This window comes from Nycticebus coucang, chromosome 20, assembly GCF_027406575.1.
Source record: "Nycticebus coucang isolate mNycCou1 chromosome 20, mNycCou1.pri, whole genome shotgun sequence".
NCBI lineage: Eukaryota > Metazoa > Chordata > Mammalia > Primates > Lorisidae > Nycticebus > Nycticebus coucang.
Window position 1 is genome coordinate 10796123 of NC_069799.1, and position 18157 is coordinate 10814279.

At 39.8% G+C, this 18157-nt stretch overlaps 1 protein-coding gene, 1 long non-coding RNA gene and 2 pseudogenes across 2 annotated transcripts in view; 2 read left to right on the top strand and 2 right to left on the bottom strand.

Annotated features, from left to right (window-relative positions):
* Positions 1-270: 270 nt before the first annotated feature.
* On the bottom strand, positions 271-1378 carry LOC128573141 (zinc finger protein 519-like). Its single transcript, XM_053573321.1, has one exon. It carries the CDS (start codon positions 1376-1378, stop codon positions 473-475), a length of 906 nt encoding a protein of 301 aa, XP_053429296.1. The 3' UTR covers positions 271-472.
* Positions 1379-3920: 2542 nt separating this feature from the next.
* Positions 3921-4754, top strand: LOC128572286 (ribosomal protein S6 kinase beta-2-like; annotated as a pseudogene).
* A 247-nt stretch (positions 4755-5001) lies between these two features.
* On the top strand, positions 5002-5700 carry LOC128573142 (ribosomal protein S6 kinase beta-2-like; annotated as a pseudogene).
* A 4748-nt stretch (positions 5701-10448) lies between these two features.
* The window catches only part of LOC128572290 (uncharacterized), a 35826-nt gene continuing 28117 nt past the window's right edge, over positions 10449-18157 (bottom strand). Inside the window, exons 2-4 of the long non-coding RNA XR_008376158.1 lie at positions 17093-17219; positions 16270-16365; positions 10449-11119 (exon numbers count right to left, since the gene is read on the bottom strand). This is a non-coding gene — a long non-coding RNA (uncharacterized LOC128572290). The remainder of the gene's footprint in view (positions 11120-16269; positions 16366-17092; positions 17220-18157) is intronic.

Genomic DNA, 18157 nt, shown 5'->3' on the forward strand with positions numbered 1-18157 from the left:
GAGAATCGCTTAAGCCCAAGAATTTGAGGTTGTTGTGAGTTGTGACACCACAGCACTCTACCCAGAGTGATATAGTGAGACTCTGTCTCAAAAAAAAATCAGTATAGGGCGGCGCCTGTGGCTCAGCGGGTAGGGCGCCGGTCCCATATGCCGGAGGTGGCGGGTTCAAACCCAGCCCCGGCCAAATTAAAAAAAAAAAAAAAAATCAGTATAAATTATCTGATATCAAGTAAGGTGTGAACTATTGTAAAAGTTTTTGTCACATTCTTCACATTTGTAGGGTTTCTCTTCAGCATTAACTACCTGAGAATTTAATTAAAGTAGATCTACCACTAAAGGCTTTTTCGCATCTTTACACTTGTAGGGGTTTTCTCCAGTATGAATTCTCCAATGTCCTCTGAGTCTTGCTGAATGAATAAAGGCCACATTCTCCACACTTGTAGGACTTTTGTCCATTATGAATTCTCTGATGTCAAGTAAGGCTTGAACTACGGTTAAAGGTTTTGCCACACTGTTTACATCTGTAGGGTTTCTCTCCAGTATGAATTCTCTGATGTCGAGTAAGGTGTGAACTACAATTAAAGGCTTTGCCACATTCTTTACATTTGTAGGGCTTCTCTCCAGTATGAATTCTCTGATGTTGAGTAAGGTGTGAACTATATTTAAAGGCTTTACCACATTGTTTACATTTGTAGGGTTTCTCTCCAGTATGAATTTTCTGGTGTGGAGTAAGGTGTGAATCATAGTAAAAGGCTTTGCCACATTCTTTACATTTGTAAAATTTCTCCTTACCATACATTTTGCGAGGTTTACACTCTGGACTTAGGTTAAAGGTTTTGCCACATTCTTTACATTTGAAGAGGCTTTCTTTGGGATGAATTATATTATAGTTTCTTAGATTAGAGGGCTGACTGAAGATTTTTTCACATTTATTATGTTGGTGTGAGTTTTCTCCAGTATAAATTCTCTGATTTTGAGACTGTTTCCCTGAATGGGCAAAATCATCTACACATTCAGTACCCTTGTAGAGACTGTGGATATCCTCATGGCTAATAAGCTTCAGACACTGGTGAAAGACTTTCTCACATTTCTTACATTTGTACCGGATCTTTAAATTTTGAGCCTTCTGATACTTTCTAGAGCACAAGGCTTGTCTCAAGGTTTGTTCAGGTTTATTGTGTTGATAATTTCTCTGATTAACATAAATATTCTGGTCATTATTTAGGGTTGAGTTATGGGAAAAGGACACCAATGATTTATTGGATATGAAATGTTTTTCCCACTTATTTATTTCCTGACATTGAGGAAGCAATGATAATTGGGTAAACACTTTACCATTCTTATCACAATTGTAGATTTTGACAGCTGACGGTATCATTGGTTGATAAAAGAATAATGGTTTAGTGAAGAGCTCATCAATTAGATCACATTTAAAAGTATCCTCTTCAATTTTAAATCGGGGATCTTCAGAAACATTTGACTGAACACTTAATCCAATTTTATATCCAAAGTCTTGGGTTTCTCTGTGTTTTTCAAAAAACTGGTTATTGCTTCCGTTAATATGTAGTGCTGAAAAGAAATATGGGTGTTACTTAACTGACATGCTTAGCACAAAAAGAACAAAGATGAATAACTATTACAGAGAAGAGAGAATATATGGAATTTATCATGGAAGGTAAAGATTAAGAGCTTTTTGTGTTTTTTGAGACAGAGTCTCAAGCCGTTGCCCTGCGTACAGTGCTGAGGTATCATGGCTCACGGCAACCTCCAACTCAGGCTCAAGCGATCCTCTTACCTCAGTTTTTTGTTTTGTTTTGTTTTGGTGACAGAATCTTATTTTGTCACCCTTGGTAGAGTGCCATGCCATCATAGCTAACAGCAACCTCAAACTCTTGGGCTCAAGCAATTCTCTTGCCTCAGCCTCCCAAGTGGGTGGGACTACAGGTGTCCAGCACAATGTCTACCTATTTTTAGAAATGAGGTCTCAATCTGGCTCAGACTGGTGTTGAACCTCAGCCTCTTAAGTGCTGGGATTACAGGCATGAACCACTGTGCCCAACCTAGTTTTTGTATTTTTTCAGTAGAGACGGGGATCTTGCTTTTGCTCAGGCTTGTCTCCAACTCTTAAGCTCAAATAATCCACTTGCCTTGGCTTCCCAGAGTTCCCAGTAAATATTAAGAGCTTTTAACAAGAAATAAGCATCCTTTTCGTTGGGAAAATGTACAGAGTACTACTGAAAAGACACATCCTGCTAAATGTCTGGAGAAGTCCCCATAATGTCTAGTGTGACTGAATGGTGCTATGTTTTCCATGAACAAAGCCTTCCTCTACCTCAGTGATTTTCACAGGTGTGCCACAGTGCACTAGTGTGCAGTAGTAGGATCTGAGGTGTGCTGCAGAAATTTTTGAAGACCATTAATTAAATTATTTTCAAAATTAGTTCAAAGCACAGTAAGTTTATTCCTTTTTTTTAAATCTTTTTTTTTGATCAACATAATTTAAGAGTGTGGAGGAAGTTTCTCTACAGGTTGAAGTAGTTCATGAGATAAAAAGGTTGACTTGCAGGGGTTCTCAAACTTTTTAAACAGGGGGCCAGTTCACTCTCCCTCAGACCGTTGAGGGCCGGACTATAGTTAAAAAAACAAACAAACTATGAACAAATTCCTGTGCACACTGCACATATCTTATTTTGAAGTAAAAAAAAACAAAATGGGAACAAATACAATCACACCGCCTCATGTGGCCTGCGGGCCATAGTTTGAGGACCCCTGTGAGGATGAAATAGGCAGCTGTTTTGTTAATGTCAAAAAATGAAAAGATATCAAAAACCCAAGAGATAGTCCAATGAAAGGACAAAAATAAATGTTCAAATGACCCTAAATAAGTAAAGAAAGATCTATCAAATAGTTTTAAAAGTCTTTAAAATAATTGTTTTAAAGATGCTCTGTTAACTCAATGACAACATGGAAAACCAGATAAAAGGACAAAAAGAATGCATAAAGAATATGAGAATGTTAAAGGAGATTAAAAGTAACCCCCTTCCTCACAAACATGAAGTGTAGACTTAGAAGCTCAACCATTGTTAACTAAGAACAACACAGACTCAAGACACACTGTAATGAAAAATTAAAAAGTTACATGCAAAGGCTCAGCGCCCATAGCACAGTGGTTATAGTGCCAGCCACATACACCGAGGGTGGCTGGTTCAAACCCGGCCCGGGCCAGCTAAACTACAAAGACAACTGCAACAAAAATAGCTGGGCGTTGTGGTGGGCTCCATGATAGTGAATAAAATATTCTTAATTCTCCTATAGATTTGAAAAGATGAACCCTTAAAAGAACCATAAATTTGTGTTAATGGATATACAATAGAAAAAGATATAATTTACTATATCAAGAGAATGCAATCCACAGAAATTTTGTATGCAATTACAGTTTCTAGCTTAAAATAATGTGTTACAACATGAAGATGTTATATAATATCTATGGTAAAAACAAAGAAAATACGTCATATGTCAATGCTCTTGAGGTTTATAAAATAAGAAAAAAGTAAAACTATAGTGCACACGTGAAAGGAAATGACAATCATTTTCAAACATGTCAGTACAAGAATCAAAATAGACAATAAATGAAAACAAAAGCAACTTTGCTGTAATATGCACAGAAATACATTAAATGAAAGTCATTCCTTTTCAGTACTTTTTTTTTTTTTTTTAATTGAGACAGAGTCTGGCTCTGTTGTCCTTGGTAGAGTACCATGGTATCATAGCTCACAACCTCAAATTCTTAGGCTTACGTGGTTCTCTTCCCTCAACTGCCCTAGTAGCTGGGACTATAGGCGCCTACCAGAACAGCCAGCTATGTTTTTTTTAGAGATGGGGTATTTATCTTGCTTAGGCTAGTCTCAAACTCCTGAACTCAGGCAATCTACTTGCCTTAGCCTCCCAGCGTGCTAGGATTAAAAGCATGAGTCACTGTGCCTCGTCTTGTATTTATTTTTTATATAATAGATTACATAAATCAAGTGAAAGAGGGGCTGGGACTGTCAGTACTGGCCTGGGGACTGGCGGGGTTGGTGCCGCCATGGCAACTGTGTTTGATCTGAACTTGGAGACAGAGGAAGGCAGCAAGGGTGAAGGCGAGCCAGAGTGCAGCCCTGCTACCTGTGGTATATTATGTGGAGGTGGAGCTGACTGAGACCAATGTGGAGCTAACTGAGACCAATGTGAACCTCGGCCCTGAGCACATCGGGCTGCATTGCTTTGAGTTGTTGTGTGTGCTGGGCAAGGGAGGCTATAGTAAGGTGTTTCAGGTGTGAAAGGTGCAAGGTACCAACTTGGGTAAAATATATGCCATGAAAGTTTTAAGGAAGGCCCATATGGCACACACACGGGCTGAATGGAACATTCTAGAGTCAGTGAAGCACTCCTTCATTGTGGAAGTGGCCTATGCCTTTCAGACTGGTGGCAAACTCTACCTCATCCTGGAGTGCCTTAGTGGTGGTAAACTCTTCATACATCTGGAGCGAGAGGGCACTTTTCTAGAAGACACAGCCTGTTTCTACCTGGCTGAGATCATGCTGGCCCCGGGCCATCTCTGAGGCAGTGGGCTCTAATGCTGTAGAACGACCTCCTCCCCTAACCTTCTTGAGGAGGAAGTAAAAAGGAAGAAGTAAGAAGGGAGAGGTAATGGGGCCTGGATTGGGAAAGCAGGATGAAGCTGCCCCAGTGAAGCCACTGGTTCCGCTGAGGCCTACTAACCCAGTTTGTTCTTATTTTTAAAAATAATTTTTTGCTCAGCTAGCTAGACATAGCAGAAATTACCAGTAGCCGCCACAAAACTACTTCTGTGTATACCGGGTTGTGAAACCTGGTAGCTTGCTTTGCTGGCTCAACAAAAGCTATTTTTAGTTACATATGTTAACCTATATAAACTCTGTCTTAAAGCTGGAAGCTGCTATCCCTTCTGATTCTTTATCAGTGGGGTAGCCGGCTGGCCAGTCTGAAATACAGCCTTAAATAAAAGACTCCTATTGAACTTTTCCATTTGTCTGGTAGTCTTATCTTGCACACCATAATGTCTACAGTCCTAGGGCACCAAGATCTCAAGCCCGAGAATATCATGCTCAGCAGCCAGGGCCACATCAAACTGACCGACTTTGGACTCTGCAGAGAGTTGATCCATGAGGGCGCTGTCACTCACACCTTCTGCGGCACCATTGAGTACATGGCCCCTGAGATCCTGATGTGCAGTGGCCACAACTGGGCTGTGGACTGGTGGAACCTGGGGGCCCTGATGTACGACATGCTCACTGGATTGCTACCCTTCACCGCAGAGAGCCAGAAGAAAACCATGGATAAAATAATAAAGGAGAAGCTGGCGCTGTCCCCCTACCTCACCCCAGATGCTTGGGACCTTGTCAAAAAGTTTCTGAAGCGGAATCCCAGCCAAAGGATTGGGGGTGGTCCAGGGGACACTACTGATGTGCAGAAGCACCCCTTCTTCTGGCACCTGAATTGGGATGACCTACTAGCCCGCCTCATGGACCCCCTTTTAGGCCCTGTCTGCAGTCAGAGGAGGATGTGAGCCAGTTTGATACCCACTTCACACGGCAGACACCAGTGGACAGTCCAGACGACGTGGCCCTCAGTGAGAGCGCCAATCAGGCTTTTGTGCCCCCTCAATATCTCCTCCTTTGAGGTCTTCTGACCCAGTCTGCCAGAACCCATGGAGCCACCTCTTCCTCCACTGCTGCCTGCCACCACCACTGCCACCCTCAAGCCCTGCCCCCCTCCTCAACGTTCCCCCTCAGGAACCAAGAAATCCAAGAGGGATCACGGCTGCCCTGGACGCTAGGATGGATAAGAACATTAGGGGCCCTCCCTGGAGGCCATAAGGGCACCGGGCCAGTCCCAGAGACCTGGGGGTTGAGAGTGAGTGTGTGAGTGTGTGTGTCTCTGCCAGGGGTGGTCATGCCCCTGAGTCATGAGCATGGAGGGCTGCAGGCAATGACCACAGGCTCAAGGGCTCTGTTGCCTCCAGCCCCACATTTACCTATTCCCTGGGGAATTAAAGGATTGAATCATGGCACTGAAAAAAAATAGATTAATTTTACATAAATCAAAACATATTTTTTGAATATAACATCACATTTCCCAAATAGATGAAGCAACCTTTTACAGAATTGAATTAAAACTCAGACAGCAGGCCAGGTGCAGTGACTCACGCCTATAATCCTAGCACTCTGAGAGGGTGAGGCGGGTGCATTGCTCACAGGTTCAAGACCAGCCTGAGCCAAGTGTGAGACCCTGTCTCTAAAGAATAGCTAGGAGTTGTGGTGGGCTTCCTGTAGTCCCAGTTATTTGGGAGGCTGAGACAAGAAGATCACTTGAGCCCAAGAGTTTGAGGTTGCCATGAGCTGTGACACATGGTGCTCAACTGATGAAGTCAAACTCTGTCTCAAAAAAAAAAAAAAAATCAGACAGCACAATAATAGTAGGATGATTTGATATTACATTTTAAATAATAAAAGGAAACAAACAGACAAACAAAAGAACCAAGGGGTTGGGTCCCATGGTTCATTCCTATAATCCTAGCACTCCGGGAGACAGAGGTGGGTAGATTGCCTGAGCTCACAGGAGACCAGCCTGATCCAGAGCGAGACCTCGCTCATCTCTAAAAATAGCCGGGTGTTGTGGTGGGCGCCTTTAGTCTCAGCTACTGGGGAGGCTGTGATAAAACAATCACTCAACTCAACAGTTTGAGGTTGCTGTAAGCTGTGATGCCAGGGCATTCTACTGAGGGTGACAAGTGAGACTCTGTTTCAAATGAAAAAAGGAACAAAAGGAAACAGAGGACTTGAGCAACACTGTAAATAAGTCACAGATATGTCTTTTACTAAACTCTACACTGAAAAACAGCAAAATAAACACTATTCTTAAGCACATGTAACACGTTATGCCATGCAGACAACCTTTTAGCCACACAAAGCCTCAACAGTTTTAAGCATATAAAAACCACACAAAGTGTTTTGAGTAAAATACAATAAAACTAGTAAAAAAACCAAGAGAAGTGTTATGTTCAAAACACATGAAAATTAAAGAACTATTGAAAACACTCTTGCTCAAAAGCTAAGCCACTTAATATTGTTAATGTGTCAGTACTACCCAAAGCGATCTACAGTTCTATGAAATCTCTGTCAAAAGTACCAATGAAGTTTTTGTACAGTGTTAAAATGTTTTTAAATTTCTATAAAATCCTAAAGGATCAACTCCCCCTCCCCCCAATATTGGAATAGAAAAACAAAGTTAGAGGCATTGCATTTCTTTTCTTTTTTTTTTTGAAACAGAGTCTCACTCGGTATAGTGCCATGGTGTCACAGCTCACAGCAACCTCAAACTCTTGGGCTTAAGCAAGTCTTGCCTCAGCCTCCCAAGTAGCTGGAACTACAGGTGCCTGCCACAACACTTGGCTATTTTTTTGTTGCAGTTGTCGTTGTTTAGCAGGCCTGGGCCAGGCTTAAACCCACCAGCCTTGGTGTACGTGGCCAATGCCCTACTCACTGAGCACAGGTGCTGAGTCGAGGCATTATATTTCTTTTTTTTTTTTATTGTTAAATCATAGCTGTGTACATTAGTGCAATCAAGGGGTACAATGTGCTGGTTTCATATACAATCTGAAATATTCTCATCAAACTGTTCAACGTAGCCTTCATGGCATTTTCTTAGTTATTGCATGTAGACATTTATATTCTGCCTTTAGTTAAGTTTCGCCTGTACCCATTCTAAGATGCACCATAGGTGTGGCCCCACCTATTACCCTCCCTTCACCCTAACCTCCCCCCTCCCTTCCCCTTCCTTGGCCCTTTACTCATAGTCTTGTGCTATAGTTGGGTTATAGCCTTCATGTGAAAGCTATAATTTAGCTTCATAGTAGGGCTGAGTACATTGGATACTTTTTCTTCCATTCCTGAGATACTTTGCTAAGAAGAATATGTTCCAGCTCCATCCATGTAAACATGAAAGAGGTAAAGACTCCATCTTTCTTTAAGGCTGCATAATATTCCATGATATATATGTACCACAATTTGCTAGTCCATTTGTGGGTCGATGGGCACTTGGGCTTCTTCCATGACTTAGGGATTATGAATTGGGTGAGGCATTATATTTCTGATTCAAAAACATTATACAGTGCAGTGCCTGTGGCTCAGGGAGTATGGCGCTGGGCCCCATAAACTGAGGATGGCAGGTCCTGTTCAACTGCAACAGGAAAAAAAAATAGTTGGGCATTGTGGCGGGCGCCTATAGGCCCAGCTACTCAGGAGACCGAGACAAGATAATCACCTAAGCCCAGGTGTTGGACGTTGCTGTGAGCTGTGTAACGTCAAGGCACTCTACTGATGGTAATAAAGTGAGACTCTGTGTCTAGAAGAAAAACAATAAAAAAGAAGGAAAAGAAAACATTATACAACAGTGTGATGCTGGCACAGACAGATGATAAAAATGGGTTAGAATACTAGTAGATAAATCTTCAACATATCACAATGAGCAAAGGACAATTTCTTCAACACATATGGTTGGGAATATAGAAATCCAAATTGGACAAATTGAAGTGAGATGTTACCCTGTACTGTGCACAACAAGAACACAAATGGACTGGTAATTTTTTGTAGATTTTCTAAATACTGAAATTTTTTCCAGTTCACTGTATATAAAAACACTACTGTATTTTCACATTTATTTTGTATTCTGTAAGTTTACTGATTTTTTAATAGTGCAACAATTTTAAATTTTTTTAATGTAAAAAATTTGTCTGCAAATTTGGACATTTGGCTTTCTACTTTCCAAAGTGAATGACTTAAATTCTTCTTTTTTTCTAATTGTTCTCACAATTGCTTTCAGTACTATGTTGAATAGAAGTTGTAAAAACAGGTATCCTAGTGTTAGAAATGTCAGAGAAACACTTTCAGCATTTCCCCATTCACTGTAACGTTAACAATGGTTTGTTATATATGGCCTTAATTGTGCTGACATACACCTAATTTGTTGAGTGGTTTTATCATAAAGGAATGTTGTCTGATACTTTTCTTTTTTTTTTTTTTTTGTAGAGACAGAGTCTCACTGTACCACCCTCGGTAGAGTGCCGTGGCCTCACACAGCTCACAGCAACCTCCAACTCTTGGGCTTAAGCGATTCTCTTGCCTCAGCCTCCCGAGTAGCTGGGACTACAGGCGCCCGCCACAACGCCCGGCTATTTTTTGGTTGCAGTTTGGCCGGGGCCGGGTTTGAACCCGCCACCCTCAGTATATGGGGCCGGCGCCTTACCGACTGAGCCACAGGCGCCGCCGTCTGATACTTTTCTTTACTTACAATAGCTTTAAAAAATTAAGATAGCTAGCAATAAACTTAATTAAAAAGGTGAAAATTAAAACGTATGAAGAAATTGAAGTACACATGAATGGAATGTTATCTTGTTTTAATGGATTAGAGAAATATATATATATATTTTTTTTTTTTTTTGAGACAGAGTCTCACTGTGTGGCCCTCTGTGGCATCACAGCTCACAGCAACCTCAAACTCTTGGGCTTAAGTGATCTCTTGTCTCAGACTACCAAGTTGCAGGAACTACAGGTACCCGTCACAAAGCCTGGCTATTTTTTGTTCCAGCTATCATTGTTGTTTAGTAGGCCCGGGACGGGTTTGAACCTGCCAGCCTCAGTGTATGTGGCTGGCACCCTAACCACTGAGCTATGGGCGCCAAGCCTAGAGAAATAATTTTTATGTTTATTTGTATTTATTGAGCTCACAGCAACCTCAAACTCTTGGGTTCAAGCCATCCTCTTGCTTTAGGCTTCTGAGTAGCTGGGACTACAGGCGCCCATGATTACACGTGGCTATTTTTTTAGAGATAAGATCTAGCTCTTGCTCAGGTCACAAATTCCTGAACTCAAGCAATCCACCTACCTTGGCCTCCTAGAGTGCTAGGATTATAGGTGTGGGCCACTGAGCCTAACCTGGAAAATAATTTTATTTTATTTATTTATTTTTATTGTTGGGGATTCATTGAAGGTACAATAAACCAGATTAAACTGATTGCATTTATTTGTTGGGCAAAGTCCCTCAATTTTATTTTATTTTTTGAGACAGAGTCTTACTTTGTCATCTTCAGTAGAGTGCTATGGCATCACAGCTCACAGCAACCTCAAACTCTTGGTCTTAAGTGATTCTCTTGCCTCAGCCTCCCAGTAGCTGGGACTACAGGCAACCGCCACAATGCCAGGCTATTTTTTTGTTGCAGTTGTCATGTTGTTTGGCAGCCCTTCAAACCCGCCAGCCTCAGTGTATGTGGCTGGTGCTGTAACCACTGTGTTACAGGCACTGAGCCTGGAAAATAATTTTTAAATGGACACACTACCCAAACTAATGCACAGATTCAATGCATTTTTTTATTGAAATATCAATGACCATTCTTCACAGAAAATCTTTTTAAAACCCTAAAATTTATATGAAAGTAGAAAATAACCTACATAGCCAAAGCCATCCTGAGGAAAAATAACAAATCTGGAGGCATCACAGTACCTCCTTTCAAAATTTAGGAAAAGCGATAGCAACAAAGTAACATGATATTTGCATACAAACACTGATGTATCTGAAGGGCATTCTGCTAAGTGAAATAAACCAGATAGGAAAAGACAAATACTGTATGGTTTTACTCATGTGTAGAATCTGAAAAATGTTATGAAAATGAAGAATACAACGATGGTTATCAAAGACTGACGGAAAGGGACAATGAAATAAGGCTGGTTAACACTTATAAAATTAAAATTAGAAAGAAGGAACAAGTTTTGGTTTTCTGTCTCTCTCTTTTTTAATTTGAGACAGAGTCTCAAGCTCTCGCCCTGGGTAGTGTGTCATGGCATCACAGCTCACAGCAACCTCCAACTCTTGGGCTGCAGCAATCCTCTTGCCTCAGTTTTTCTACTTTTACTAGAGATGAAGGGTCTCACTTTCCCTCAGGCTGGTTTTGAACTTGTGAGCTTGAGCAATCCATCGTCCTGAGCTTCCCAGAGTGCTAGGATTGCAGGCGTGAGCCACCATGCCTGGTTAAGTTTTGGCTTTTCTATTCACAATAAGAAGAAAATGGTTAAGGGTTAAAGGTTAGTTATTGTATGTTACAAAATAGTTGAAAAAGACCAGCTTATGAGTATTCTCAGAACAAAACTAATAAATATATGAGGTCATGGATACAATAAATATGATTATATCATCATACAGTTTATGTGAAACATCAAATTATACCCTGTAAATATGCATAATTACAAGTATCAGAAACATAAATAAAGACTTACATGTAAGACCTGTAACTATTAACAGTCTAAAAGCTTCATAACAATTGGCCTATATAATGATTTTTTGGGTATAACATCAAAGGATTAGGCAAAAAAAGCAAGAACAGGCGGTACCTGTGGCTCAAAGGAGCAGGGCGCCGGCCCCATATGCCAGAGGTGGTGGGTTCAAACCCAGCCCTGGCCAAAACCTGCAAAAAAAAAAAAAAGCAAGAACATACCAGGGTACTACATCAGTGTATCCAAAATATATATATATATATTTTTAATTTTTTTTGTAGAGACACAGAGTCTCATTTTACTGCCCTCGGTAGAGTGCCATGGTGTCACACGGCTCACAGCAACTTCCAGCTCTTGGGCTTATGTGATTCTCTTGCCTCAGCCTCCTGAGCAGCTGGGACTACAGGCACCCGCCACAACACCCAGCTATTTTTTTGTTGCAGTTTGGCCAGGGCTGGGTTTGAACCCACCACCCTCGGTATATGGGGCCGGCGCCCTACTCACTGAACCACAGGCGCCGCTGCCCGTATCCAAAATATTTTAAACATATTGAAAGCAAAATATGAAATAGATATTTGCACATTTATGTAACTTGCAACATTACGCATTAAAGACTACCTGGAAGCAAACCAAATGTCCCTCCCTTTATTGATAAGTAAATAAAAAATGTGGCCTACACACAATGGAATAATATGTAGCTTTAAATGACAGCAGTCATGTTGACATATTTTACAGTGAAGACAAACCTTGAGGATATTATATTAAGTCAAATAAGACATTCAAAAAGAAACAGACACAGATTATACTTCTATAAAATATCTAAAGTCGTCCAGTTCATGGCTCATGATGTTTTTGAGAAGTACAAAAAAAAGTAGAAAGGATAATTTTATGTTTAATGGGTATTCACTTTTATTTTTATAGGATGAATATGATTTAGAATTTGTTGAAAGACTATGTGACTATACTTAACACTACTAAACAGTACCCTTAGTGTTTCATATGGGCGGGGCAGTGTTGTCTGAGGCCTGTAATCTTAGCACTCAGGGATGCCATGGCAGGAGGATCTCTTGGGCTCAGGAATTAAAGACCAGCCTTATCAAGACCATCTCTACTAAAAACAGAAAAACTAGCCTGGCATTGTGGGGAGTGCCTGTAGTCCTAGCTACTTGGGAGGCTGAGGTAGCATGATCACTTGAGCCCAAGAGTTTATGTTTGCTTTGAGCTATGACACAGCACTCTACCAAGAGTGAGAAAGTGAGACTCTGTCTCCAAAGGGGGGGTGGGGGGGAATACTAAACCGATCAATGCTGAGGAAGGACATTGAAGCAATAATAAAAAATCTCCTAAAAAAGTAAAGCCCAAGATGAGATGAGTTCTTTACAGGCGAATTCCATCAACCATTTAATGAAGAATTAATCAATTTTTCTCAAACCCCTTCAAAAAACGGAAGGGAGAAAACACTTCCAAACTTATGTTATGAGGTCATCATTATCCTTATACTAAAGCCAGGTAAGGACACGACAAGAAAAAAAAAAAAAAAACCAACCCAGAAATCATTATACTCTGATAAAGATACCAGTAGAAATCTTCAACAAAATATTAAAATTGAAATTTATAAACACATTAAAAAGATCATACACCATGAACAAGTATAATTATACTTAGCATGCAAGGATATTTTAACATGTACAAATAAATAAAAAATACTACTAAAACAGAAAAGGTGGAAATTATATGATCATTTCAAAAGATTTATTAAAAGCATTTGACAAAACTCCATACCCTTTGATAATAAAAAACTGAAGAAATATATATACAAAAATGTACCTCAACATACTAAACCTCATATACAGCAATTCCTCAGGTACCATTATCCCCCAAAATAAAATGGTAAAATGTTTTCTTTAATATCAGAAACATGATATAGATGCAGGTCTTGGGCAGTGCCTGTAGCTCAGTGAGTAGGCACCTGCCCCATATACCGAGGTGGCGGGTTCAAACCCAGCCCCCGCCAAACTGCAACAAAAAAATAGCTGGGCTTTGTGGTGGGCGCCTGTAGTTAAAAGAATCCAGCTACTCCGGAGGCCAAGTTAAAAGAATCGCCTAAGCCTAAGAGCTGGAGGTTGCTGTGAGCTGTGATGACACAGCACTCTACAAAGAGTGATAAAGTGAGACTCTGTCTCTACAAAAAAAAAAAAAAAAATGCCGGTCTTACTTTTATTTAACATAGTATTGGAAGATCAAGCCAGAGCAATTATGTAAGAAAAAAACAAACTATAAGGCATTCAAATCAGAAATGAAGAAGTAAAATTCTATTTGTAGATGAAGGGATTCTATATATAGAAAACTATAAAGATTATATTAAAAAAGTTAAGAGCTAATAAACCAGTTTGCCAAAGTTGTAGGTCACAAAATCAGCATTCAAAACTCAGTTGCTTTTCTATACACTAACAATAAACTATCTGAGAAAAGTTAACAAAATCCCACTTACAAAAAGTTTAAATACTATAAAATTCATAAGACTCAATTTAACAAAGAAGGTAATCTGACATTATTGAATGTAATGAAAGAAGATGCAAATAAATGCAAAGATATCTCATGTCTATGGATTAGAATAATTAATATAAAATGTCCATACTATACAAAGCAATCTAGTATCCCCATTTAATCCTGTATTTTTTTTTTTTTTTTGAGACCCAGTCTCTCTGTGTTGCTCTCGGTAGAGTGATATGGTATCATAGCTCACAGCAACCTCAAACTCTTGGGGTCAAGTGATTCTCTGGTCTCAGCCTCCCAAGTAGCTGGGACTACAGGCACTTGCTGTAACACCTGGCTATTTTTAGAGATGGGGTCTTGCTCTTGGTCAGGCTGGTCTTCAACTCCTGAGTTCAAACAATCTGCCCATCTTGGCCTCCCAGAGTGCTAGGATTACAGGCGTGAGCTACGGCTCCCAGCCCTCCCATTTAATCCTTATTAAAATTCCAGTGCCACTTTTTAAAGAAGTAGTAAAAAAAATTCAGAATTTTCCATGAAACCACATGACTCCAAATAGCCAAGAAAGTCTTGAGAGAAAACAAAGCTGGAGTGAGTCTTCACACTTCTTGATTTAAAACTATTATAAAGCTATATTAACCAAAAGTATGTTACTGACAAAAAAACAGACAAAGAACCAATGGGAAAAAATGGAGAAAGCAGAGAGAAACCTATATATACAGTCAAGTGGTTTATGACAAGGGCACCAGGACACACAAAAGAGAAAGTACAGTCTCTTCAATAAATGATGTTAAAAAGTGGCCATCCCCATGCATAAGAATAAAATTGGACATTCACACCACATACAAAAATTAGCTCAAAATGGTCTAGTCTTACATGCAATACTAGAGATTATATAACTTCTAGAAGAAAACATAGAAAACCATCCCTTTGACATTAGCCTCAGAAATATTTTTGTATCACACTCCCCCCAAAAAGTATAAGTACCAAAAGCAAAAACCAAAAACAAGTAGGACTCTATCACAGTAAAGTTTCTGCACATCAAAGGAACCAAAAAGCCACATAACAGAGCAACTGAAAAATTGGAAGAAAATTTATCTTATGAATATAATATTTAAAATATATAAGGGTTTCAAACAACTAAAGAGTAAAATAAAAACAAAAAACTCAGTAAGTGGGCCAGATGTGGTGGCAATCCTGGCTGTAATCCTAACGCTCTGGGAGGCCAAGATGGGTTGATTGCCTGAGCTCACAGGTTTGAGACTAGCCTCAGCCAGAATGAGAACTTGTCTCTAAAATTAGCAGGGTGTTGTGGCGGGCGCCTGTAGTCCATCTTCTCAGGAGGCTGAGGCAAGAGAATAGCTTAAGCCCACGAGTTAGAGGTTGCTGTGAGTTGTGATGCCACGGCACTCTAATGAGGGTGCAAAGTGAGACTCTGTCCCAAACAAACAAACAAAAGTAGTACATTTACTATTTAACACTGTGAAAATTGTGCATACATAAAACTTTTAATCTTATTTCAAGCTAGAAGAAAATAGATATACCTATATAGACACCTTTGAAATAAATATTTTAAAGTTAAATATTTGATATTTAATATATAATTTCATATTTATTTAAGGGGAGATGGTTTCTACTCTGATGAAATTACAGAGTCTCAAATTTCATAGAATTGGAAATTAAGAAAAACTGCTTGACATCTGTCTACAGTATTTCTGGGACCTCTGAACCAAATATCACTAGATCTACTGCTATGATCACACACTTATGACACGAGGCAAAAATAGCATATTAAAAATGATTTAGGGTGGTGCCTGTTGCTCAGTGAGTAGGGCGCCGGCCCCCTATACTGAGGGTGGTGGGGTCAAACCCAGCCCCAGCCAAACTGCACCAAAAAGTAGCTGGGCGTTGTGGCAGGCACCTGTAGTCCCAGCTACTCAGGAGGCTGAGGCAAGAGAATCAATCGCCTAAACCCAAGAGTTGGAGGTTGCTGTGAGCTGTGATGCCATAGCACTCTACCGAGGGTGATAAAGTGAGACTCTGTCTCTTAAAAAAAAAAAAATGATTTAACATAATAAGGAAGTCAGAAATATGCAGATTTTACCAGGGCCCCGAGAGAATGGATGAGTAGATCACACAGGCCCTCAGAGGCCAAGAGAAGGACTTTAGTTCTCACTTTGAATTTGACAGAAGATTACTGAAAGGCAAAGGGAATCCTCAGATAATATTTTTTGCAATCTTATAATCAATCCTTAGATAATTTGAAAGTGTGGGAAAGAACATGTCCTTCAATGAGAGCAAGATGAACCTAAGCTTCTGAAAAATTAGTTGTATTACACCATAGCTTCTTAATCTACACTTCTATGTCTGGCTTTCTCCTTGAACTTTGAACCTACTACCTATGTCATCTGTTTTATTAACTTTAACCTACCTGGGTGTTTGGCCAATGTATCTTCTTTCTTTACCTTTCAGGTCTCTTTCTTTTGTTTTTAAAATATGACCAGGTACAGGTTAAAGACAGCAAGTTCTACATTATTAGAAAAAGGAAGAAAAATTATGCTTGGAGTTCTAAGGTTTCAACTTAGTATTGCAATCAGTAAAGAAGAGGGAATAGTACAGAAGATTCTAGAAACTATTTCCAAAATACTATTTCCTGAAAGCCTAGGTAGAATACTTAAGAACCATTTTAAATTTGTGATACTGTGCTTCACTTTAAGTATGACTGAATAAAAAATAAAAAGAAGGAGTTGGAATTAAAAGTATAGACACTAATATTTTCTATCACTGAATTTCTATAATGAACATTACAATACAGTGAAATGTGCAAATCACCTCAAGACAGAAGGTCAATGCTAGGGAGCTGGCCACATACACCAGGGCTGGCAGGTTCGAACCCGACCCGGGCCTGCCAAAGAACAACAAAAAAATATCCAGATTTTGTGGCGGGCACCTGTAGTCCCAGCTACTAAAGAGGCTGAGGCAAGAGAATTGCTTAAGCCCAAGAGTTTGAGGTTGCTGTGAGCTGTGATGCCACAGCACTGTACCAAAGGCGACAAAGTGAAACTGTCTTTAAAAAAAAAAGACAGAAGGTCAATAATGAGGTCAAATGTAAAGACTTTTTGTATATTAACAACCCCCCTCATTTTGTTCCTGAAAGCAGGACTCTGAAATTCATTCATATAAAACACAAGCCCCCAAGACACTTTCTGTAACTTTGAAGAGGATTAGATCTTCAGTAGTTAAGTTATTCTCACCCACAGAGACCAGGTTTCTGTAGTTCTCTAACATCACATCCCGATACAAATTTTGCTGAGCAGTGTCCAGGTATTCCCACTCCTCTGGAGAGAATGTTATGGCTACGTCCCTGAATGTCAATAGTGTCTGAAATTAAAAACACAAAACAACAAATAAATAACACATTGACCATGTGGACATGAGTAGAGTTCTTAGGGCCAGGTATTCTCATTCCTCCAGAGAACACTCTATGGCCACACAATTAAATGTCAACAGTCCCTAGGGAGGGGGAATGGTGCTCACTAGTTGGAACACCCACTACAACATTTACTGACTCAATTAAACAGGGTGTTGTGGAGTCTGACCCACAAGCACCATACACTGTCTCAAGGGAAGCCATTATCTAATCAAAAGAAAATAAAAAAATAAAAAGCTACATCAGAGGAGAACAAAGTGAAAGATCTATAAATACAAGAAAAATCACATTTAAAGGACATCCCCAAAAGAAAACAATAACTTGGTACCAATGGAAACCAACCAAAATGAGAATACTGAAATGACTGATAATAAAACTCAAAAATGGCTTAGAAGAAAACTCAACAAAATACAATAGAAAACAGAAACCCAATACAAAGAAACCACAAAAACAATGGAGAAAATGAATAAAGAAAAAAAACAAGCAGAGGTTCTTTAAATGAAAAAAACTGTATTTAAGGAAATATAAAACAGTGAAAAGCTTAATAATAGGCTAGGCTCAGCACCTGTAGCTCAGCGATTAGGGCATCAGCCACATACACTGGGGCTGGTGGGTTCAAACCCAGCCCAGGCCTACCAAGCAACAATGAAAACAACAACAAAATAGCCAGGTGTTATGGTGAGCACTTGTAGTCCCAGCTACATGGGAGGCTAAGGCAAGAGAATCGCTTAAGCCCAAGAATTTGAGGTTGCTGTGAGCTGTGACACCACAGCATTCTATCATATAGTGAGACACTGTCTCAAAAAAAAAACACAACAAAACAAATCAGGCTAGATCTGGCTCAAGAGTCTCCAAGCTCAAAGACAACACCTTTCAATCAAACAAGTCA